We start from the raw sequence: 26804 nt of genomic DNA, 5'->3' as shown, positions 1-26804 counted from the left end.
TAGTCACACAGCCAAAAGACATCTTTACTCACCCTTTGTTCCCAAGAAATTTACCCTAAATACAAATGTGATAATTCACTTGAATGAGCAAGACCACTGGCCAAGATACTCTCACTAAATACCGGGAGTCTGAGTTTTTCCTACTAGAGTTTTATGTGGAGTTTGATGGTGAATCTTGGTTTTTGAACCAATGATGTCATGGATGATGTCTTGACTTTGTCCATGAATTAGATTTAAGTGAGACAGAGTTGTGCAATGTCATCAGCCTCATTCTCTCTTCCAGAGTCATCGAAATTCAGTGGTAAGACAAAAGTCAAGATGAATGGCAATGGCTTAGGATACATGGAATTTTGTTAAGACACATACCATACAGTCCCTGTCTTCAACTTGGATGAATGTGATCTCAAATCCCAATATATGGTTGATATAGGTACTAGGACTTAAAAGGTAGGGCACAAATGTTCCGATCAGAGCTCTTGGAAGTGGGTCATGAGCAAATATTCTTTTTTTCTGATTGACATCAATTATCAAATGACATAGGATGCTAGAGAGGCAGAAAAAACCTCCTTCTTCCTGAAAAGACTAGCCAAGGTACCTCCTGGGAGTAAATGAATTTGACCTACAGCAGGCACCAAAGAAAAGGCACAAGAAGGCAGAGCTAAAGAGGAACTTGTTTCCCACCTTCCAGTCTACATCTGAAAGAGGGAAGAAAAAAAATTTAGTTTAAGTCAGAAATGCAGTGGAAGGAGGGAGATTGCCCACACAAGTAACTAACAAATGTTGGAGAAGGAGAACTTGATCAAAGAAATGTGGGCAGAATACGCAGAGAGAAAGAGAGAAGGGATGAATAGACCCAGAAGAATAGGAAAAAGGGAAAATATGCAGGTGGGAAATAACTTGAAATGATGCCAAGAGAGAAAAAAGGCAGGATGTAAGAATGCAACTTTGGTCAAAATGATTTCCTGCACAAGGTATTCTTCCTTCAAGATCATCCTTAATTTTCTTCAAGTCTTAAAATCCAGGTACCAACAAGCATTTTGGGGATCTTTCTGCACCACCTTTTTAGCAACAACCTCACATTATTTTTAATCACTTTGAAGATTTATTTTGAATTAATTGAATGAAGCTTTTCCTCCAGTAGAATGTAAGTTTTTTTGGGAAGAAACAATTTCATTTTTGTCTTTTTATCTGTAGGTCAAGCACAATATCTAACAAACAGTAGATACTTAATGGATGCTCAAGGAATGGTTGAATGAAAATTATAGAACACTACAAGATGACAACATGTCACACTACAAAGAATTTTTTGGAACAGAATCAGTCATTCACTTCCTTTACTTGGTTAAAAACAAGGAACTGTTTCATGCATCTTCTCTTAAAGATTCCATTTATCATGAAAATGCATTTCTGCAAACTGAGGGAGCAGAGGGATAATTTTAATGTGATGGGCTAAAATTATTCTAAATCAACTGTGATAGCAAATGAGATCTAGAGCAAAAATACTCAGACAATCCTCAATAGGCTAATAAGAAATATACATCATTACATGCCCTTATAGGACAACAGGGCCTGAGGTTTTATATGTCAACACTACCTCTTTGGGGCTTTAAAATTATTATTTTAGAAGACTAATAAGCAATGTGTCATTTAATAAAATCTCAGGTTACTAGAGAATAATGATACATTTTGGGGTAATAGAGGGAGGTTGCTAGAATTCCAAGTTTGTCAAACTGGTTTTTAATCTTCTTTGCATTAGAGTATGAGTTGCAGCATCAAAGTAGCATAGTTTGAAATAAAGTTCAGTAATGACATCCAGTTGGCCAATAGTATTAAAAAACTATGATATTAAAGAGATATTTTATCAGTAACACTTATCTTCAAGAATGTATCTAATTTAAAGATGAAATGTGTTGGTGTTACATTCAGCTTTCCAGATAATTTTTTTGGTCCCCAATGGTTTCTAATTTAGCAATGAAATTATAGTGATTCTTGATATATGAATCATAATAGGGAAGAGAAAGCCTTGCAGGTGAATAGAGTACTGGCCTTACTGTCAGTAAGAGCTGGGTTTGAATGATACCTTTAGTATTATTAGCTATGTGAACCCAGGCAATGTAAAATGGAGATAATAATAGAATGAAGTGTGGCTAGTGGATGTAGAGTCAGTCTTTGAAACAGGAAAATCCTGCTTCTGACACAAACTGCTTTTGTCAAATAGTTGCTGTTTAGTTATTATCAAGAGGGGGACAAGTCACTTAACTTCAGTGGCCCAGACAATTGTTTAATACTCTTAAGTTGCAGCAATCTATATCACTAGAGAGATTTTCCTCACTGTAATTGCTCTGCTCTGATGAAATCATTTGTATGGTTTCAGAATGCAAGCCTCATAAGATTTCTGCGAGGATCAAGCAAGATGATTAAATATATAATTATAAATATAGATGGATAGCAATATATAAATACCAATGTCATTTGATATAGATTTAAATTTTCTTTGGAAACAGATTATACTATGACCTGTTGCTGGGCTTACAAGAGGACAGAAAGGGACAGCTGGATCTTACTTTTTAAAATATATACAACATACTCTCAACCTGGGGTCTTGAGAATTTGGAATAGGCAGTATCACTAGCATAGTAATTTATTTCCACTTAGCTCTTTTGGTGCTGAAATTTTTTTTCCTTTCATCCCAGTGCTGAACATTTTGTGACAAATTTGGGTCAAGATACAAATTTCACAAGGGATTGATTATAGTTGCAATTTATGTTAGTTTCTTCCTGTCCTATAAATCAACCTAAAACAACTAAATAACACACTTCCAGAAAACATGCATTTTTCATATTCCTACACTGAAAGAGTTAAAGACAGGGAATTCTTTTTAAGTTATCTTAACTGGCATTACTTACAAAAATTAAGTTAATAGTGAAAGGAAGATTATATAGATATTTAATCCACTTTTTTAAAGAAATAGTTCCTCCTTACATACTGTCTCAAAGCTTTTATTCCCTTATTTAATCCACATCTACTTACTTTCTGAATGCCCAAAATTTTTAGCAAGCCTATAAAGACTTTAGGAGTTACCTAGGAATTCAGCTTTTTGTTCTACTGGTAATCAATTCACATCACAGGATTCTCCTGACCAAATCTAGCTATCATAATTCTCTTGTCCATCTCCACAAATAAGTAGAGTGGAAAAGCAATTCTATGAAATAACTGTCTAACCATTAATGCCTTTTTTCCTATGGCATACGATATCAGAAACAAAATTATTTTAAATTCCAAAACTAACTTGATGTTGTGAAAGACCTCAAAAAACATGTTCTCTAGTACAATTTTTATATGAGGGAGGGAGGGAGGGAGGGAGGGAGAGAGGGAGAGAGGGAGAGAGGGAGAGAGGGAGAGAGGGAGAGAGGGAGAGAGAGAGAGAGAAATTTAGACTTTCAGTCAACCACTTCTGGGTGTCACTTAATATAAATACTTGCATAACACTTTGGCAGTGAGGCAAAGGGAAGCAGTCTGAGGAAAGGAGGGTACCTTTTTGTACCTAGGGAGATAAATCTAGAGAGATATACAGTATATTCTAATATCAGCATAATCCTCCTTGTCCCAAATTAAGTCTGACATCTTCCCTTTTACCTCCACATCCAGATGAACTATATATGATGATAGATAGATTTATATATAGAAACTGAACCTATGATTTCTTTGACATAAAGAATTTCCACATGAAGAATTACTATTATTACACGTCATCAAGAATTTTACAATCTATTGTCTTAGAAGGTTGCAATGAGATGTTAAATGACTTGCCCCAAGTCAAAAAACCCTGCTATGTCAGAGAAAAAATTTGATCTCTGGTATTATCTGACATTGAGACCAATTCTGAATCCACTATGCTACACATATGGGAAATGTAAAATACATATATGTGGAATATATATATATATATATGAATAGATTTTATATTAAGCAATAAAATTCCCCTCTCACCCTAGCTAGTCTAAGAAGAAACCAAGGGAACTCTTAATTTGTCAAGATGATGACTCAGAAGGACTAAGGAAACAAAACAAACTAATGTTTTTTCTGAGTTCCTTATTTTGTTTTCTATATTCATTCATTCATTCATTCAACAAATTCTGATTTAGATTTTCCAAGCTTTAAAAATCTTATCAAATGGTAATGTGTTATGACCATATTTGTACCTTCTTCCTCAATATAATCCCATCTTCAGAAGTCAAAATTTGGAAGTTGTCATAGTTTATCTTGGTATCTTCCTACTTTCTTTTCTAATGTTTTCCCATGTCTTCCTGTATATCCTATTTCCTCTAAATACCTAAATAAGAGCTTTCTTCTCAATGACTTGCTTGAGGTCTTACATTCATTGACAACTAATATGTCAACTTAAGCTAATAGGTAATAACAGGCTTAAGGTTATATAAGCCATACTGAATTGTGGGTATTTTATTTAGGGAGTTCCCCAAAAGAAAGTCTTTAAGGCTTAAAGGAAGGAGGTCCTAATATGGTATAGCAGAAAAAAGGGATATGGTTGGAGTCTGTACCAGCTCTAACATTCAATGGTATTATGATCCTTAGCAAAAAGGACCTTCTCAAATCATTCTTCCTATTCCTAAGGCTGGACCTGAATATTTTTCATTCTGAATTTTTTGACACAGACAATTCCCTTTTATTATGGTTTCTTGACTTAGTAATGACACAGGTCACATATGCATGTGCTATCCTATTGGTGATAATGATGCAAGGTTTTAATCATATTGATGCAATAGGGAGGTCTGTCTCTTTATAGGCTGTTGGAGTGCCAATTCCTGACCACCATTTTTGTTATTTACATTTTTGTTTTGTTCCACAATGTGTTTTGGAATTTGATCCTATCAATCTTTGCATACCACCTAATATTGGTGAGGGAAAGGGAAACAATGGGATCAAATCAGGTTGTGGTCTGAGATGTAGTGCACAAGTTTATTGAATGTTGCTCATCTTGACAGCCTTTCATAATCAAAATTATTAAAAGCATAAGGAAACTGTTGAACCCTCCCCTGATTAAAGAATCTTGGCCACCAAGTTAAATATCTAGTCATCTGTGTTGTACATTAAGTGTGAAGGCACATATCACAGTTTAGGATTTGAAGGAAAAATCAATACCCTACAGGAAATCTACAGCTGTAGAGCAGATTTCGTATCAGCCGATGCTTTTGCTGTCAGAGCCTTCTGATTACACACACTTGTATAATCCAGGCATTGATTTCTTCCTGCTCTCATTTACCTTACTGAATAAACCTCACTTTTTTATGAAATGCAGAGATTTTAAAAAATTGTTTCATTTAATGAGATAGGGAAATCCAAACACCCTACAACCTTTCAGGGTAAATAGCAGTAACTATCCTAGGACAAGGGTTTAAAAAAAATGACTGTGATTCAATGTACTGATCATCTAAGCCCCTCCTCTGGTTCTTCTAGGAGCTGAAAATGATTTAGAAACCATCCAGTGTTCTCTCTGCTAGATTCATCCTGGAAACCCCTCAGATTTACAAACATTTTCTAATCCACAGGCTATACTTGCTGTCCTAGAAGTTGCAACTACACCCTGGATTTAAGAAAGCCATCTGGAGTTCAGGGCCCAAGCTCTTCCAACAAGTCCTTATCAGACTTGCTTTAAGATCTACTAAGTAGGCTCTAAGAACTCCTCAATGATCCTAAGAATAAAGTGATTTTTTTTTGTTTCAAATCTTAACTTTTCTGGGCTTCATAACTAGCCCTCACACCACCAGTCCTCTCACAGATGAAAAATAACTTACATCTCTTCTCAGAGAAATACTCTCTGGTTTTTCTCTTTAGTCTCCTTGCCTTTTTATGGGGATGGGGATATAAAAAATTGAATACACTATCAAAAATAGAACAATTCAAACAACAACCAGGAAGGCAAGAATTGTACTAGTCCCAAATATTCCCAAACTACAACACTATATGGTTCTAACTAAACATATCTTTTTTGCTAAGGATAGCTGAAAAAGATATGCATTTTTTCCCCTCTTTCAATACAAATTGACCACAGCCAGGTCCTTGGCCAATTCATCTTCCCAAAGGTGAAGGGGTGGGGGGAGAGAAGGGAGATGTCAAAATACTGTCATTGCTTCCTTAAATAAGAATTCAACTGTCCAAAAATCACACCAATGATTCAGTACCAACACAAATGACTTCTGATTTCAACCAAGTGCAGCAAAAGTTATATAGTGAAATTTTTTACATCTCTTGTCTGAATGGGAAGAGCTGCTCCTTGAAAGAATCTACATTAATAAGAGCAGAACTAAAGGATTCATAACTTCAAGAAAACATAAGGGTTCAGAGGAATTTCATTTATAAGAATTAAAATCTTCCTCTGACCAGCCAAAATATAGCTGAGGGGTGCTGCTGTAACTGAATAGGGTTATGGAGCCAAAAAAAAAAAAAAGTGTTTCTCTCTTCCAACATAGTCACTGTGGCTAGAAAGGGCAAGAACTGGGTTTTTTTTTTTCATATTTCTCCTGCTCTTTGGACACTTTTTTTTTTTTATGGAACAGTTGGTATCAGGGAGAAGCCCAAAGACCGTTGCATGTGGGATTTCTGAATGCAGAGCTTTGGCAGACAGGCTCTTACTGGATTAGGCCAAAAATGAAACAGAAATTAGACTACCTCGAGATATAATAACTAAGCATTCTCACTCTCATTCACTGAGAGCAAATGTTGTGCTTAAAATGCAGTTGAAAAGAAAGGAAAATTTAGGGGAAGACATAACTGAATTCATCAAACAGCTTCATTTTCAAAAGCAGTGTTTGAAATCTCTTTAAATAAATGACAATTCATTCCCTGTTTACTTTAGGTAAACAGAAAATTCATTGTGGAGTACTCATTTTGAAAAGCTAATCAAGAACATTAGGTCCCAACAGATTCATTTAATAGAAATATAATAGGCCTTCTTGCTTGCTTTTCATCTTGTCTAGCTGAATATGCTCAAATGAACAGCAAATTAACCCTCCTTTGGAATACAGTCCTTTTCACCACTGATATCCTCTCTCTCACGACTTGTAAACATCCTCGATTCTTCTTGTCAGTGGTTTTGCTTACTTGCTTTGACTCCTTCTACACAGAAATATAGGATGGAAAGAGCCTGATTGCATTTGGCAAAAAAAGTGGTGAAACTGTTGAATTCTAAAGGGAGTACTGCGTGTCGACTCTGCTATCTTTTCTTTTTAAAGCAGAATAAAATTTTACATCTTTGTCTAAAAATAGTATACAGATATCAGGTGAGAGTGGGGTTGGGTCTTTTTAAAAGCTACATATATATGTATGTAATATGTCTCTATATATGAAAACTTATTGTCTCTATATTTTTAACTTTTCTAATTGGGGAAGGGCTGCCTATAAGCTACCAAACCAAGCAGATGAATGAAACCGAGCCATTCAAATTCTATAATCAAATATAAAAGATTTGCAAACAATTTGTGATCTTATAATTATTCAGTGATATCAGCATTTAGAACCTCTATACAGATAAAACTCTAATAATTTCATAACTTATGTAATAATGTACAAACCCTTTCAAAAACTTTTTTCACTGTGCTAAAGTAACATTCTAGACTTGTTGTAAGTATGTTATTCTTACAAGTAGTTCGCAGTTATTCTTGAAGGCAAGCCTTGGAGTTTCCTTAGCATAGTGCTGCTGGGGGAAATTTTCAGCATGTCCATCTTCATCTCTAGCCTGAAGGGAAATATAATGGCCTATTTAGGGACTTACAAATAATGGAAGAAAAAAAAAGCTAAAAGCATAACAGCTCAGATCATTAAACAAACGGGAATCCAGAAATAACAACATTATTAAGAAGTTTATTTAAATACGCAGTACGCCTTTTAGATATCAAAACTTGGGATTTTTTTTTCCTTTAAATAGCTTAGGCTGAACATGCAAATTCATTGTGTTTTTATACTTAAAACAATAAGAAACAAACCAAAATCCAATAGTTAAGCTGAAAGTCATACCCACTTTAGGAGTTTCATATGACTTCATTGCATTTTCAGGATTCCATTACATACATACTCGTGTAAACTTTTTGACATGCTCAAGCATTCTCTAGATAATGTACTTTTTTGTTGTTTTAATAGCAAGGCCATAAGAAAAGAGATTTGCATACTTATAATTGGCATCATAATACTGTTAGCGATAAACTGATTTTTCCCCCTCTATTTTTAAATAAAGATCTGAAAGGAGCAATGGTCTAGCAAGAACAATGAGTATTCAATCAAATGCAGTAAAAAATATTTAATTAAGAAGCTGCATTAAAAGTTACTGGTTATTTTGATCTACACTGTTAATTAAGAAAGCTGAAGTTTAAATGGAGACATTAACAGAACCCATTAGCAATACCGTTTGCATACAGTATTTCCCTTCTAATCTACATCATTTTCGGGTTTGGAGTTAAAGCAAAGGGAGAAGTAGGTGAAAGGAGGAGTGTCAGCAGCACACTCATTAAGCCATTCATTTGGGCGACACTTGCACTCTGTTCCGCTCTCATCTCAACTAATCCCTAGCTGTTCACTCTCCCAGCCTCCTGAAATTCACAGCTGAGCTGTCTCCCTCACATATGGCTTGCATATAATTATGCATATTCCATTTTACACTGCATTAAAATGATGAGCTCCTGGCCCCAAGCCAGCTTATTTAAATAAGCCCCAGTGAACTAAGAAAAAAGAAGAGAAACACAGGAAAGCCATAGAGTAAGCAGCAGGTAGCTCTGTCTGCTGTCTTTTCAGATAAAATGTATGCCTAACACAAAGAGAGCTGAGAACTACCTGTTGTGATATATGGACTAAGGCGGGGAAGATGCATCTTGCATCTAGCAAGCCCTGACAGCCTTTCTGCCTTGTTTCTCCTTGATGGAGTGAAATTGGTCTGATGTTGGGTGTCGCTGGGAACTCTGGGAGCATTGTTTTTTTGTATTGCCATTTAAGAAACAAATCCACATTTTGCAAGCCCTGGTTTGCGTAGCTCATCATCATAAAGGCTTTTGCTTCCCACTGTAGGGATGGCTGAGAATTAGCATGTAATAATTCAGAAGAAGAAATAATAAGGCTACTAGTATTTGGGTCACAGAAGGATTAGGGTGCTTTTGTTTTAAAAAATGGTTTTTTTTTTAAGAATTAAGAGTGCCCTCTGATTGGATTCAATGCCTCTTTTATTGAGCCTTTTTCCTGATGCCCCATACAGTTGACTTTAGAGGAGGAAAAAAAATACAATGTGAAGATCTAAACTGTGTAAAAATTTTCTCTTCCTGAGTGTTTAACATCTTGATTCAATAGATATCAACTTAAAACCAGCCAAAGTTTTACTCAAAGCAAAACTGATACCCAGAGTGTTCATTATACTCTATGTCAGGGTGACCTGATAACACATGATACAGGGTTACACATACTATGTACTATATCAGGATGACCTATTTAAGGAAATGTGGTCTTAAGTTGGTCCGGTTACAAATCCTTCATTACTTGCCTCTCTGATGGAAAACCTTTCCAGATTCCCTTAACTCTTTGGCCTTACTCCCTCCTCCCCAAATAATCAAGTATGTACTTATCTGCAAACCTGGTGTATGCCTGCTCTCCTCCTAACTCTTGGTGAAATATAAGCCTCTTGAGGGTAGAGATTATTTTTCATTTTTGTCTTTGTTTTTTTGCTTTTACTTTTGCCTTGTGCAATTACCTACAGTAGGTGTTTAGTAAATGTTTATTGGGCTGATTGGATTATAGTGTGACAACCCTAGTGGCTAGATGTAAAAAATGGAATGCTTCAACAAAGGAAAGATTTTTGATGCCTAGAGCAAGCAATGGATATTACTACACAAATGGATACTGCTACACAAAACTCGACTCTAATGCTTGGCTCTTATAGATTGTAAACACCTCTCTATATTGCAACTTCCTAGAAAGTAAGGAACCATGTCTAATTTATCTTTGTTTCCCCACAATGCCTAATATATAATAGGCACCCAATAAATGTTTGCTTTTACATGGATAAACTTTGAAGTCCTCTCAAAAATGGAAGTAAATTAGGCAGAAGGACTTCAGTGAGTCCTTTTGCATTCTTAGTGTGTTGTGTTATATATGTCTGAAAACACACTTTGCATAAAGATATACAGGGGCCAGTGTATTTTCGTATTTTATATATATATATATATTATACATAAATATTCATAAGCTAGAATGTGTTTATTATATATATGTATGATGCATACACATACATACACACCAGATGTCTGGTGATATTGTCAACACTGCTGATTAAAAATAAAAATAAATTTATTTCCTTGTTTCCTTACATGTATGTCTCATGAGTTATTAGATTTTTAAGAACCACATAATTATTATATTACATAGGCCTTAAATTTGTTCACAACTAATTAGTATTTATAATTCATAATTCATGTATTAAAGAATGACCCATTAATGCCCAATGATCTAGAGACTCTCCTAGGAGACATTTATGGGTTGGGGTGCAAAAAAAAATAAAGAAATGTATGGAATACCAGGTCCCAGAAGAGACTTTAGAGACCATCTGATTTAATTCCTTCACATTGAAGATGAGGAAAATCAGGCAGATGAAGTGATGTGCCCAGGGTCTAATGATTATGATCTCTGTGTTCATAATGTAACACTCCCAATCCTATTGTACCATGGGGTCTCTTGCAACTTGAATCATCCTATTTTCACTGCTTGTCTTACTAGATCTTCCAATTTTTTCCTCTACATCAAACAACCCTGTCACTGGAAAGTGCCTGAACCTCTGACAATTAATCTGACTACATAGCTAAAGAAATTCCATCCTACAACCATTTGCTTGGTATCCATCACACAACCACGGAAATGGAAAACACACATAGTGAAAAGAAACCTAACACCACCACCCACATGCACACCATCTCTCTCTCTCTCTCTCTCTCTCTCTCTCTCTCTCTCTCTCTCTCTCTCTCACACACACACACACACACACACACACAACATGCTCTAGTGCTGCCACCACCGCCAAAAATAATTCTCACAATATTCTGAATTTCTAAATGGTTTAAAGTTTTTAACTTCACTAAAGATTAAAAGAAGTCAAGTAAAATCATCTAAAAAATGTTTTTAAATGACAAGAGGTGCCCTGCTCCCTTCTCTCCTGGGAATAGGTATAATTCTCTTGATAACTACTTGATCTAGAAGGATACAATCAAATTTTTTGAGTGGTATGCTGTGCACCCCTAGAGAGGATAATGAATATATATGGTTCACAGAGGAATGATACACTTGAGTTGGGAGATATTATTCTAGGAATATAGTAGGAAATTACTGACTTGACTTGGGCTATTTTTCCAGCTTACCTGTTGATTAGAGAGAAGTTGTCCTAAAAATTGGGGGAGGGGGGGTTCAGTTCATTCTTGCCTCTCACAGGCCATTCTCATGATCAAGAATACATAGGAGCCATAGTACCACAGGTTTAGAGTTGGAAGGGAACTTATAGGCCAAATTGTCCAGCTTCATCCTTTTATAGACAAGGATAGACCCATGGAAGTTAAAGAACTTGCTCAAGGCCACACACATACAAATGAATGTTTAGTTCTTCCCTACCACAAATGCTACACTATTTATTTTTATAAGAGTCTGTGGAAGGATCGGATTCAAGTACCAGTTTTTTTGCTACTTCCTAAGAGCTAAATTAATTCCTGCATGATAGCTATTATATTCAATTCATTACTTGATTGATCTATGATTTTAATGACCTATGAATTAAAGATGTAGACTTAGAAGGAACCACAAAAAGCATCTCTCATCTCAGAGATCATTTAGTCCTATCCCATCATTTTATAGAGAAAGAGTCTCACTTCAAAGGCCTAGGTATATTAAGTGATTTGCCCAAGCTCACTGGGCAGTAAGCATCAGAGCAGGGGCATTTAAACTTAGGCCCTCTGACATCAGAACCAATGATTTTTCTGACTGTTCTGTCTCCTTCCTGCCTTAGTTGATGTACTTCATGAGCTGCTAAGAAATGTGAAGCCAAGCTTCTTCTGCTGAATTTCCATGAACCTAGTTACAACCTATCTTCACAGTCCCCTGGCATAGAATTTGAGAACCCAGGATCTCCTCCAGTCCCTGGTTAGATGATGCAAGAAATCTTTAGGGGAGATATTAATATCATGGAAAACTCTATTCTCCATTTTTGTTAGTTGCATTCAAAGTTCTAATAACTGCCTGAGAAATCAATTGCCCAAGCTGACCTTTTCAATTAACCATAAGAGCTTTTATCAGCAACCCTACAATATCACTCAGTGCACTCATAGACTTGACCAATATCCCTCTCTACATCATCATATCATCAACACCAAAGATTCCCAATGAGCATCATCTTTGGCCCAAGAAAGCTTAAGAGATCTTTCTGAGGAACAGATGGAAACAAGAGTAAATGTTTGATTCAGAGTGGAAGGAAAGGCAGGGCTAGATCTGGTAGCATATTTCTAAGGGTCTCTGAAGGGAACAAAAGAGAAATTCTGCATTCTTTCGTGGTAGGAAAGATGGAGCTCAACTCCCTTTGCATGGATCATCACTGGAGTACTAGATAAAAATTCTTGGGCATTTCTTCTCCCAAGCTACAGAATTCCTTCAGGAAGAACCCTGGTTGTGGTCACTGTCTTCTTCCATATCTATGCCTGGATACAGTAGAGCCCCATATTAATGCTGAGGTTCAGAGACAAGGAAAGCACTTAGAGCATATAACTGGCTGGTAGGATAAGAGAATGGCAATGTATGAAACACAATTTGGACCAAAATATAACTGAAATCATGAGGTACTTTAGAATTTTTTTTCCTTCTGTAATTCTTCATAATATACCCTTCCTAGGGCATTGTGTACTTGCTTTAAATATAGCATAAGGAGGAGTTGATTCTAGTGTTTTTATAAGAAATATTACTGTGAGATCAAAGGAACATTTTTACCTATTATTATTATGAGTTGCTTTCACTTCAAGACACAAAAAAGAAATCAAATAAAAACCCCCAAATTGTATTCTAGTGGGAAAGAGTTTACCATTTAGCTGCCTATCATATATACAATTTTTTAAAGGAAATTGCAGGTATTTGGGGGTTTTAAAATAGATGAAGGTATATTCAATAAATAGTAAAGGAGAAGAAAGCTTAAAGTATTGGCCTGTGGAACAAAAGTGAATATTTGTATATCACTTTGAAATTTGCAAAATCTTGGAATTCCAAATTACAATTACAATTATTGTCTCAGTTTATCTTCATAATAACCATGGGTGGGAGATGCTATTATTTTCCTCATTTTACATTTTAGGAAACTGAGACAGGCAGAAGTTTAAGTGACTAGCCTAAGGTCAAACACTAGCCTTCCTTATTCTACGACTCTACACTAGAACCATGTCACCTAGCTGCCTTATATCTTAATGCCTCTAGCCTAAACAAATTTGATACCGAGGTTTTAGTCCATGTGTCTCTGCACTATCACCACCAATTCTATGACTTTATTTTATATCTTACAAATAAAAGTTCTCTCACAGCCTTAGACCAGAGATTTTATTATCTATTTGATGTTCAAAGTCTGCATTTTTTCTTCTGCTTTCATTGCTTTGGTTACTCCCCTCTACTATTGCAAGTCTATATCTTCTCCAAATCTTAGAGTTGCTGAGTTGTATTGGGTACTGAACTATTGGGGGATTTGCCCAGGCTCATATAGTAAATATGTATCAGAGACAAGACATGATTCCAGTCTATCCAGGCCAACTCTTTATCCATTATGCAAACTCCTTCAAACCCTAGAATCACAGATTCTGAGAAATAGTTGGATAGCGCTTTAGAGAACCATTCCCCTCACTTTGTAATTGAGGCCCAGAAACACAGAGTGACTTGCTCAGATGAAGAGATATAATAAAATGACCATACTTGGCTACATAATATACCTTCATTGTTAGCAGAATATTTCTCCCACCTGACTGGCAAAGATTAAATGGGAAAAGGAAACACTGTTTCTATAACTAGGCCACTAAGCTAATATGATTTGGAGAGAAAAAAATCAAATTACATATATCAAAAGATGATAGTTTATATGAGAGGTAATAGTGCATAAAGTTAGTCTCCAAACAAGCACTGACCCAGATTCAAGCCCTATGTATGACATACTGGCTAGTCACTTATCAATTTAGTGTTCTAGGAAACTCTCTAAAACTATGATTACAGAGGTGTTGACTCATATTGGGATAAATTGGCATATTTATACCAATGAAATCATAGGTTTAGTCCCTATACATAATAGTTTATAGAGCACTTCTCTGGAGACAGTTTATGTAGTATTATTTTTTTTTGTCCTTAGGCAGCTAGATGACCCAATTGATAGAGCATTGGACCTAGGGTCAGGAATGCCTGTGCTCAAATCTGGTCTAAGACACTTATACTAGCTGTGTGATCCTGAACAAGTCACTTAATCCTGTCTGCCTCAGTTTTTTCATCAGTAAAATGAACTGGAGAAGGAAATGATGAATCCCTTCAGTCTTTGCCAAGTAAACTCCAAATGGAGTCAGACATCACTATAAAACAACTAAAAATTATTTGTCCTGTTTTACAGATGAGAAAACTGAAGCACAAGAAACTCAAGAGACTCAGTGATGGTCACCACTAATGACTATTAAGATTCTAAGCTGAGACATCATCCCTGGTCTTCTGACTCTACACACTATGCCAATGAGATTCCAAAAGCCTTCTCCTCAGTAAAAAAAGAAGGTATTCTCTCAGGTGGGTGACTAATGAATTATGGGTCCCTATGATTCTGTGACAAATGTGCTAATGGGCACCCTCTGTGGAAGGAAATAGTTTTTCATATGAATAATAATCATGATAATGGACATTGATTTATATTTTATAAAAATCTCCATTCAAGTGATCTTTCAAAGATCTCTTCTGATGCCTCAACTGAAGGCATGAAGGTGATCCTGGATTCTTAATGTCTATACCAACTGTGGATAAATCCCACCACCCATATACAATGGTTTCAAACACAAGTGGAATGATATACTGTATTCCTGTTTTCCTAGAAACCAGAATAGATAAGTTTCAAGATAATCATCACCAGGATGTCCACAAAAGGATGAATTTTTCAACCACAGATACTAGGTCATAAAGTAATCTCTAAATCTGCTGATAGAAGTAGGGAGGTAAAAGCAGAAAACATTGCCTCTCTCACTTTGACAAAACATAATTTTATTGAATTAAATCTCCCTCCATTTTATTTATTTTTATTTTTTTAGGTTTTTGCAAGGCAAATGGGGTTAAGTGGCTTGCCCAAGGCCACACGGCTAGGTAATTATTAATTGTCTGAGACCAGATTTGAACCCGGGTACTCCTGACTCCAAGGCCGGTGCTTTATCCACTGCACCACCTAGCCGCCCCATTCCTCCATTTTAAAGTTGAGAAAACTAGGGTTGAGGAAGGTTAAATTACTTGTCCAAGATATGGTAACTGTTTTTTATGTCTCTGGACTACCATCTTCTGTTTCTTGGCTCTCCCAACCTTACCCTTTTCTGAATGCTACTATGATTTATTCTGGAAACCTCCATGTCTCCTGGTTGTACAACTAGAGCCCCACTAACCAATCCCTAGTGTTTACTAACCAGTCACATTAAAAATGGGGAACCCTTCAAAGGATCCTTACCAAGAACTTCCCCCAATAAAACCCATGGCTTTTGTTTGCTTAGTATAGAGGACATGGGAAAAAAGCTATATCACACAGTATCTGGGAATAATGGAGAGTGATAAAACCCCGATGTGACAAGTTCAAGGGCAGTCTTCCCATGAACTTACCAATCCTTGTTCCTCCTTCAATTATAGCTTGAAGGCTGTCACACTCATCATCTGAAAAATTCCTTTATTATCTTTCCCTTGTTGTTCTCTCTTCCTAAGATCTTACCTATTATTTATTTATTTATTTATTTATCGATTGATTGATTGATTGATTGATTTTCATCCCTGAAGGTAGTGAAAATTCACCACAATAAAGCCCTATGGATCTTTAAATCATTGACTCTTGTGAGTTAAGGGCTAAGTCTGATTTGTTACATAGTGAGCTAAGCAAGGCTCAAATCCACATCTTCTAGATAAATCAGTACTAGTGCATTCCAGCTCTATATAATTTAAGTTTTAATGCTAGTGAAGAAAAGACAGAAGAAATTAGGTTTATATTTTGTTGTATATTTTTTAAAAACCAGTGGAATTAAGGTTTTTGTTGATTGTATAGAGAGTAAAATCAACATTGGAGGAGTTACCTATAAAGGAGTTATGAATTTATAAAATTTCACTCCCATTAATTTCCTTCACTTCCATTATGATCTTTTCTGAAATAAGCTCCATAAAACTAAAAGGGATTTGGGCATGATCTAGTCCTGGTAACTTAAAAAGGAGTAGATCCTTGTATCACCCTGTTTTTATATATATTGGTGTACCATTCCCTATCACTACTAACCTTGGCAGCTGTGCCATATTTCCTGGAGTAGGTTTAGCTCCACCCACTAACTTTGACTCTAGGACTAATCCTGAAGCTCTTTGGGAATAGGTTATGAATTACGTTGAAAAGGTCTTGCTATGTCCCTTGCTACCAGGTCCCTTGGCCTAGAGGAGAGGACACATACAATAGAACCAAGTAGTAGATGAAATATCCATAAATCTATGCCTTGATTTCATAGGAATTTTATCCAACCCCTTATAATAGCTAGCTAGCATTTATATAGTGCTTTAAGATTTCCAAAGCATTTCAGATATATATATATATATAGATAGATAGATAGATAGATAGATAGATAGATAGATAGATAGATAGATATATGTATATATAGTCATTTGATCCTCACAATAACCTTGTAAGGCAATTTTATTATTATCCCTGTTTTAGAAATGAGGAAACTAAGGTTGAAAAATGTTAAGTGAAAAAAAAAAAAGGTTAAGTAACTTGCCCTGTATCACACAGCTACTAAGTCTCCAAGACAAGATTTTAACTTAGATCCTCTTGACTCCCAAACTAGCAATTGACCTGGCTGCTTAATCCTAGATGGGTATAATTGTAAGAGGCAGTAATTCCCTTTTCCTACATCAATATGAAATCACAGAACCACTAATATCTGTGAACAATTTGGTAGTCAGGCTATTATTGACTAAATTGAGGGCACATTCTGGAAATAATTTAAACAGGGAACCACCTTTCTCTAGCCCAAAAAAAGATAGGAACCAAAAGGTGACAGCAAAATACATCAAATATATTATCTTCTTATACTCTTCTTGTATGGTTATAGCTATATGATTTCTATATCATCAACTTAGAGGCTTTGTTGTTTCCTAATATCGTGAACCTAATTAGTACACAATGAACCTTGATACCCTAGTTCTAGTCATTAGTTTTTTTCTTGTTCCTCAATTTTATAATTATTTGTCTGGTACCCTTATAACTCAGATTCTGCCTTGTACACCAGTTTCTCAATGGTTGAGTATTCTACCTTGCAACCCAGAACCTAGTCACTGGATTCCCTACTTCTAATCCCCAGTCTCCTCCTGGTGTTTACTAACCAATTTTCCTCTTAGCTCACCCTCTACCAAGTGACTCACCCTTGAATCTTCTAATAAACTCAATCATCTATTTTTGAATATATATATAATCCTCTACCTCCCATATCAGACTTGACCTGGACCTTCGCCAGTGATACTTATCTCCCTTTTGAAGCTTTCCCCTCAAGTTGATCTACCAATTTCAGATTTAACTTCAGATTTTCTTCACAAGACTATCCTTATAATAAGCCATTCCCAGCTTTGTTCCCATATTCAGTTCCTGGGTCTAAATCAGCCTTACTCATTTTCTTGGATTCCTTTTCCTAACTTTTCCCAGTTTGGCCCTCTACTGCTAGACCACTAATCAATGACATATTCTACACTAGATTATTAAACTACGACAAAGTAGGGCCCAGGTTTTATTTTTGTATTTACCAAAAGAAATAATTATTTCTCTCTCATCTTCCTAGATAATTATTAAAACTGGAAAAAAATTCCACCTTTTTTTCCTGACCTACTTCCTTGGCTAATCTGTCAAGGACAGAGTGAATGGGAAGATAGGATTAATATTTTCCTCCTTCTGGGCACTGCTACTCCATCCAACTAGATCAGACTTCTAATCTAATCTAATGCTCAGATCTGGACAGGGATATAGATTCTTTGTTTAGACTGGCCAAGCCTGTGGATAACTTAGTATAATCAAAGTTCATTAGAATAGGTTCAGTCCTTCATTGTAATATTCATTCTCTCATTAATTGTTAACCAATCAGAGTTGATTGTCACCCTCAGGAATATCTTTTCCAAGGGCATATATGAGCCTGCTTCCATGATTGTTTTTTTTTTTCACTTGAGAATGCCACAGACCTCCTTTTATATTATTAATAAAATTATTACCCAGAAATTATGTCTCACAAACTTTTTAAACATCACATTTCCCACAGTATCCTGTCTATGGCTGCCATAATGAATGAATTCTGCATTCTTTTGCAAACCAAGGTAAGTATTAATATCAAGTTTTCCTCCATTGTGAACCACATGCTTCTAAATATAAATTGGACCTTTGGAAGCATTTGAGTTGCTAGACTTCTCTCAAGCAGATAGCAAGTCACACCTCACTATAATAAAAAATTTTTTCTCTCTATCTGGCTCAAGTGAAGGAGAAATCCAACTCTTTTCTGAACAATGAAATCACCTGTCATTCTACTAACTATTGAATATTTGGTCAAACCTGCAACCATTCAGAAGCACCCATTATGGGAGCCTTCAAATTCGCACCTTTCCTTTTATTATTGATTAGGTATGAGTGACTCTTGGCCTCCTTTTATACTTGCTGATCACAGAAATCAATCCAATTCAATAAATATTTATTAAGCACCTACTATACAGATAATTACAGCAAACATTTAAATGTACTTTAAGGCTTATGAAGTATTTTGCATATATATGTATATATATATATATATAGATAGATATAGATATAGATATATATATATATATATATATATATACATATATCCATCCTTTGGGCCATACAAGAACCCTGGGAGGGAGGTGCTATTACTATCCTATTTTATAGATGGGTATAACTGAGGTAGTTAAGTATCTGAGGCTGAATTTGAACTTAGTTCTTCCTGACTTCAAGTCCAACTCCCTATCCATTTACCATCTAACTGGCTTTTTAGGGTTTTGTGTTGTTTTTTACAAAATACTATATGAGAAGAGAAAATTAAAACAGAACATAACCTAAAGATGCTTATATCATCAGTTAAAAATTGAGAAGGGGAAGATCCCTAAGAAGTAGGGGAGGGGCAGAGAAGGCTTCATAGAGGAGGTGGTTCCTGAGTTGAGTCTTGAAGCCTGACAAGGATTTCTAGAAGTAGAAATGAGAAGAGAATCTATACAATTGCTTCAAATACATGGAGACAGAAGTTGTGAATGTTGATTGGAGGAGATGATAAGTAGTCCAGTTTTATTAGAGCATGGAATTCATAAAAAGGAGTAGTATGAAATAAAGTTGAAAAGGTGGGCGGGGGGGAGCAGATCGTTAGGGACTTAGAGGCGAGAGCAAAAAAGCCTGTATTTTGTTCTATATGTCATGACAACCACTGAGGTTTTTTTTAAGAGTGGAATGGTATGGTCAAACAACATGCTATTAAAACAGTTCAGATAAAAGGTGTAAGGGTCTGAACTAGAGGGGTGGCTATGTGAGTGATAAGAAGAGGAAGACACTAGAGATTATATAAAGGTAAAATCAATAAGATTTGCCAAATGATTGGGTTTTTGCAGGGGAGGAAGCAGAAGTTGCTAATATAATTTGTTCCCTTTGTAATCCTGTGAATTTTCCTTTATGTATTTAAAAACATACTGAGGAGTAATGCACAGGCTTCATCAGACTGCCCAGGAAGCCCATGATACAAAAGGCTAAGAAGCCCTGGTCTAACATGACTCTGAGCTGACTGATTATGAGGATGTTTAGTTCGTTCAATATAACTGAAAAGATTTGGAAGAAGCAAAGAATTAGGAGACTGATGTGGGGAAGTCCTGATCTTATGTTCATTAACAAAATTAATCTGTTCCCACTTGACATGATAAACAGAGGGAAAGGCTATTTCCCTGAAAATTTCCTTGTTAATCCTATGCCCTCACTCAGCTGGTGACCAAAAGAATGGCTTCCACACTTCCCTCTGTAATAGATCATACAGTGATGATAGATGAGAAGTATTAATTTGTAGTAGCTCCCTTACTCTCTCTCTCTCTCTCTGTCTCTCTCTCTCTCTCTCTTTGTGTATGTGTGGGTATTTATGCATCTGTCTTTCTCCTGACTTTTTCTGTCTATCTCTGTCCTCTCTGTCTTTTTTTCTCTCTCCCTTCTTTCTGTCTTTCCTTTCTCTCTCTCTCCTCTCTCTGTCTCTCCCCTCTCTGTTTCTCTCTCATTTGGTTTAAAATTTTACAGATATAATAATTTTTAATATTCCATGTTAAGTTTTAAAAGAATAATCATAACAAATATATAATATGAAGATAATAGAAGAGAATATGATTTATTTCCTCTGTGACAAACTCCTTGAATGAGGTGTACAATCATATCCATGCAGAACTTATACAGATATGAGTCAATGGGGCCTGGCCTTATTCAGGAACAGAAATGACATTTATGGAAAAAGACTCGATATTAGATTGAAACACATGTTTCAAGTCTATACACAGATTCCAGCTGTGTCTCAACTAATCTATCCTTGTTGCCACATGGTCCTAAAATTCCTTCTGTTTAATTTTTTAAAAAATATTTATCTATTTTCTTTCATGAGATAGATGGCCTTTTTTGCTTTATTTTGTAATATTCTTTGTTAGGTAATGAGTCCTTTTGATCAGTTAAACATATTAGGAGACAATCCTGGACAAAGCTGAAGGAAGAGGTGAATGCTTCCTGTCCAATAAGGTCAGACTACTCAATGGCTGATAATCTACTTTGCAGCTTAGTGAGAAGTGCCATGGCCTTGATGCAATGGATCTTGATTTTTTTTAATTGCTCATAGAACATTATTCTTTACCATAAAGAACAATCTTTATCACATTGGACATTTAAGTCAACAGCATTAGGGAGAATTGAGTATATTGAGCACACAAAGTTTCCCTTAAGAATAATTTTCAATGAATTTTTTATGAATTCAAGGTTTGATGTTGGAGGTTAATATATACATGTAATGGGTAAGTTTTGTATAATTTTCAACTATTAGATTAATATACTATATACACTGGATAAACAAAATTTTTATTTAAAAATAATTTAGAAATTTCCTTTTAGCAATAACATTATACCTCAAATTTCACAACCCATATTCTGAAACTCATCAGGTATGATGCAGTATAAGGGCAAAATGGATAGAGTCTATCAAAATGGATAAAGCCTGTAGGTGTTCTAGTCAGGAACACCCAAGTTCAAATTTTCTTAATATACTTGCTAGCTGTGTGACCCTGGGAAGTAACTGAATGCCTTTGAAGTTCAGCTTCCTCATTGCCATAATGGTTTTTATTAGTTAGTCTAGTCTTTAGTATCTGGATTCTTTGGAGTCTTATTGTTAAATTATACCAATATTCCCTTTGCCAGGAATTTTCTTCAATTTTCCTCATTTCTAATGGTCTCAAGTCTTACTCCACAGATTTTACGGGATGATCAAAAAATACAATGTATGTAACTGATTTGAATATTTTAAAGGTTGTATAAATGGGAGCTACTATTTAAATTCTCCTTAATTATTCCTATCGATTGCCTTTTTTGGACAATTCACCATTCTACCAGTTGAATGGGTAAGGAAAAGAAAATGAGATGATAAAACAAGCTGAGTCTTTTTATCTCACCCAGGCTAGAAAGTCATGGCTAATCATAAGTTTGACCCCACTGCTAATCAAGTACAGAAACTTTGGTTTGCTCTATTTAAAGTGACCTAGTGATCTCCAATCCATTCCCCAACCCTACCAAGTCTCAGCAGTTTACTATATTGGTGCCAAATTTAATTCAGGCATTCATTCAACTTTTCCCTTTGCAGTTCAGAAATACTGAGCACAGGCCATCCACTAGTCTCGGGTTCTTAGGGAACAAGACCTAGAGGCATAGGACACCACAGACTGGTGAGTCTTGGTTAAAAAGTTTATATAACTGACTAACTTTATGCTTTTGACTTATTTGAGGATTTCAGTCAGTTGTGTTAATTTAGTGAATAGAATAACAGAATTGGAATCAGGAAGAAATAGGTCTGAATCTTGTTCCTGACACCACATGGCGGCCATTAACATCTCTGGGCCATCTGGTGGTCAGGCTATTATTGGCTTGACAGAGCCTACCTTCTGGGAGCAATTAAGTGTGACAACACATTTCCCTGGGCCAGAAAAAGATGGAGATCTACAGGTGGCATTGAGATAGATAAAGGGAGAGAGGAACAGAAAAGAGAGTAGGAAGGGAAAAATAATAAATTAAGTAGCAATTTTGTGCTAAGTATGTACCAAGCAATTAACAAATATAATCTCATTTGATCCACATAACAACCTTGGGAGGTAGATGTTAATATTATCCCCATTTTACAGGTGAGGAAACTGAGGCAAACTGAGGTTAGATATACACAGTCTTTATGTTCTTCATATGACTATATCTGCATGGATGTGAACAAGACACTACACTCTTATGAACCTAGAAAATGAGGATAATTTATTGTAGCTCACATAACAACTTGTCAGGAGTCATCACAAGGGTCAAATGAGTTAATGTATAGTAAGCATTTTGCAAGTTTAAAAAGTGTTATGTAAAGGCCAGTTCGTATTATCTCCCTCAGCTGTCAGTGAGAAGACTTTCTTATTGTTAGTAATTTCTCGGTTGTGTCCAATTCTATAATCCCATTTGGGGTTTTTTTGGCAAAGATAATGGAATAGTTTTCTATTTCCTTCTCCAGTAATCTTACAGATGAGAAAACTGAGGTAACAAGGTTTAAGTTGCTTGCCCAGGATGTAAGTGTCTGAGACCAAATTTTAATCAGGAAGAGAAGTCATCCATCTAGCTGCCCATGGGAAAATATTCAGGTGGACCTGAGACCATTAGAAATGAAGAAAAATGAGGAGGCAAAGAGAATATTGGGACATTTCAACAATAAGACTCATAAGAATCCAGAAACTAAAGACTAGATTAACTATTAAAAATCTTTCCAAAATAATCCATCCTAAAATGTGATTTAGAAATCCATTACTAATCTGATTGTAGCACAACTCAAGACATCATCAGAGATCAGTCATCCTAAAATGTAATCAGTATAAAAAAATCAACTGTAAACTTCAAAATTAAATGTTAGAGATATTTATTGAATTAAGAAAAGGAGGGTATTGTAACAGCAAATGCAAACAGAAGAGGGGTGGTCTGCCTACATCCTAGTAACAGGAGAGGCAGTGAGTAAGAATTTGCCAGGGTGTTTTTAGCCCTGACCAACAGAGATCCCTGGCCAGCAAACATAAATATTCAGCGGACTTGGCAAGTTTATTCAAATAATGGAAAAGGGTGAGTCATTACTATGACCTGATGAAAAGATCTCTTATGATCATTCAACTTCCCTTACCCTATTTCTCTATTTCACTTAGAAAGCTTGTGATTAGTGATTGGGTTTCCTAAATTATTCAATGTTGTGCAAAGGGTGTTCCGATCAATTTATCTAGAAACCCTGGCAATTCTTTTCCCCAATGTAAATTAATTTGCATTTTCATGCTTTACAAGTGACTTATGTTACTTTGGTTAATGTTCATCAAAGCCTGGTTACATTATGTGGATTAATGAAACTGAGTTTATGGGCCTGCATGCTGAGAAATAGGCCCTGAACTCTAGTGTAGTAGAAAAGTTGCTAGGTCTAAAGTCAGGGAACTTAGGTTCAAATCCCCACTTTGACTTTACAAACTATAAGGTTGAACCTCTCTAAAGTCTTAGGATTTTCATCTACAAAATGAAGAGAGTAGATTAAGATCCCTTCCATTTCTAAAGCTATGATTCTATGAATTCTTTTTGCCTCATTTTGTTCTCTCACCTGACATTAAGATACCCAGAATCATCAGAAATAATTTAGCATTAACTATAATAATGTGCCAATAATAAGGGCAGCTGGATGGTACAGTATATAGAATGCCAGGTCAGAAGTAAGGAAGACTCATCTTCTTGAGTTTAAATCTGATCTCAAACATTTACTAGGTGCATGACCCTGTTCACCTCAGTTTCCTTACTTGTAAAATAAGCTATAGAAGGAAATGGCAAACCACTCTAGTATCTCTACTAAGAAAACCCCAAATGAGGTCAGGAAGAATAAGACCCAACTGAAACAATTAACTGAACAACAAGTAATGTTAGTTCTTTTGCTTAAAAGCTGGTACTAATGAGGCTTAGGTCATAATTATAAACATAAGCCTCATACCTTCTCAAAGCTAAGTCACAGTTCAAAATCATTGACTTTTTACATCATTTAAGAATCACGAAGTTATTTAAGCATTTTTAAAAATGAACATAAAAGAAGAAAAGAAAGTTCAGAAGGATATAAAATCAATCAAGACAACTTGAAAAGTAGCATATTTCAAGGAAGTCATTGATAAGAAAAGAGAATCCATATAGACCAAAATATTTATAGCAGCACTTTTTATAGTAGAAAAGAACTGGAAACAAGGTGGATGCCCATTGACTAGGGGATGGCTAAATAAAATCAAGGTATGTAGTTGTAAAGGAATATTATTACCCTGTAATAACTGACAAATAAAATTAATATAGAGAAGCATACATTTTCTTTTGTGGAATGAAAAGCCAAGAAAATTATGATCACAGCAATTGAAATGTAAAGAAAAACCAAAAATAAAAAATCAAAAGCGAATGTTGTAAAATTGCAAACACCAAGAACAGTGTCAAAGAAGAGATAAGAGAAGATATTTCCACCCCCAAGCCCTTTGCTTAGGTGGGAAGTTAATAGGTATAGAAGACTGCATATATTTTCAGACTTTTTTGAAGAACTGGTTGACTTTGCTGATTTTTTCTCTTCTTCCTCTTTTTTTCCTTTAAAAATATTATTGGTCATATGAGACAGCTCTCTGGGAGAAGGAAAAGGGAGGAATATTAGGAGAAATTCTGGTGAGATAGAAATAAAAGATATAAAAATATTTAAATAAAGTAACATGTTGAATTTATGGTATGCTTTTTAAAGTAAGATGCACAAAAATAGTCTATACATATAATCCTTTTCTAATATTGTTTTAGATATATAAATATTTCCTTTGGGGGTGGGATGGTTGCTAAATTCTGAATAAATTATTTTAAATAATTCTGACTGATTTAATGAATTTTTATTTCCCTCTATTACAGATGTGACATGATCAGGACTCTTATTACCATAAACTTTATTTTGTCTTGATTCCAGTTAGTCCATGGTATTAGTTTCACAAAAAGTCAATATCCAATTAAGGTGAACCAAGAACCTTAATGGAGATTATAGTGAGTCTTAAACACTAGGTTTCCATGGGGAGAAGGGCGGGGGGATGGAGAGTGGGAGAAATAAGTCTCTGTTTAACCTGAGTAAAGACCTAAAATAAGACTGAGAAAGAAAAGGAAAAAAGAGACATCCCCATTATCACCTATTTCTATAGACAAGTCCTTAATAATATTCAGCAAAGCTATGATTAGTGCTACATGAATGTGGGCCAGGCAAAAGCAACACTATGTGTCAATCCCTGTGTTTTTTCCACGGGTCTTCCCAAGTATGAAAACACAATTTTAACCTGCACAGAATGGCATTTCTGATGATTTCAGTTATGGGTGATATACCACTTGACCTACTAATGGAGGCACCACAGAGTTTTTAAGAAGAAAGTCAACATCACTCTATCACTAAACAGAGGGAAAATCAACTTCTCTAAGAAGCAAAAAAAAAAAAAAAAATGTGGCATGACAAGGAGGCAGATAAAAAAAAATCTGCTCCATTCACATGCCACCCTCTATCACATTCATTTTTAGGCTAAACTTTGCTGAAGATATTGAGAGACTACAGTAGCATGTTTAAGTCGGGAAGAAAATTTTAAGTAGAAACTGATTGGAAGTAAGGAGAATTCACACTGATCTTGACAAATGAATGTCAGATTAAGAATAGGAGTACACTCAGTAGCCACACTAATGTTTTGGTGACAGATATAGTTAACAATACTTACCCTGTCTTTTTTTAAATCTTGATTCCAAAAGGTGTGATGTTTTTAAATTTTTTTTTTTTACAATTCTGAACTTTATAAATAAAATGAGTGTCTCTACATCCATAGGATAGAAAGAGATTATACTTAAAATGCAAATCTCTATTGCAAAAAAAATCAAGATAACTTTTATTTTTCATAAATATGTTAAGGTTTGCAAAGTACTTTATATGTTATCTCATTTGATCCTAACAATTTTTTATTGTAAAATATGCAATGAGTTCAGCATGTAACTTTCAAAGATGCCCCAACTGTCTGTGATTATTTCTGACCTTCCTTCTGTTATCTTTTGTACATATTCTGTAAATGCTTGACTGACCATTTTTTCTTTAATTTTCTTTCCCATTTTTTTCTTTTTCTTGTTTTGTTTTGGTTTTTTAGGTTTTTGCAAGGCAAATGGGGTTAAGTGGCTTTCCCAAGGCCACACAGCTAGGTAATTATTA

General features: G+C 35.4%; 1 protein-coding gene across 4 annotated transcripts in view; it reads right to left on the bottom strand.

The window, feature by feature from the left end:
* SOBP (sine oculis binding protein homolog) overlaps window positions 1–26804 on the bottom strand; it is a 232902-nt gene that overhangs the window by 80154 nt on the left and 125944 nt on the right. For 3 of the 4 annotated variants that reach the window (XR_012468508.1, XM_074187282.1, XM_074187284.1), the window contains one exon: window positions 7658–7753. The exons of the other annotated variant lie outside the window; for it this stretch is intronic. Coding sequence is in view for 2 of the 3 variants with exons in the window: in XM_074187282.1 (XP_074043383.1) it covers window positions 7658–7753 (96 nt within the window). In the remaining variant the exon portion in view is untranslated. The remainder of the gene's footprint in view (window positions 1–7657; window positions 7754–26804) is intronic. 4 annotated transcript variants of the gene reach the window in all.

This window comes from Macrotis lagotis, chromosome 5 (assembly GCF_037893015.1).
Source record: "Macrotis lagotis isolate mMagLag1 chromosome 5, bilby.v1.9.chrom.fasta, whole genome shotgun sequence".
In the NCBI taxonomy this organism is placed as follows: domain Eukaryota; kingdom Metazoa; phylum Chordata; class Mammalia; order Peramelemorphia; family Peramelidae; genus Macrotis; species Macrotis lagotis.
The sequence above is the reverse complement of the archived record's forward strand: the minus strand, read 5'-3'. Positions and strand labels throughout refer to the sequence as shown.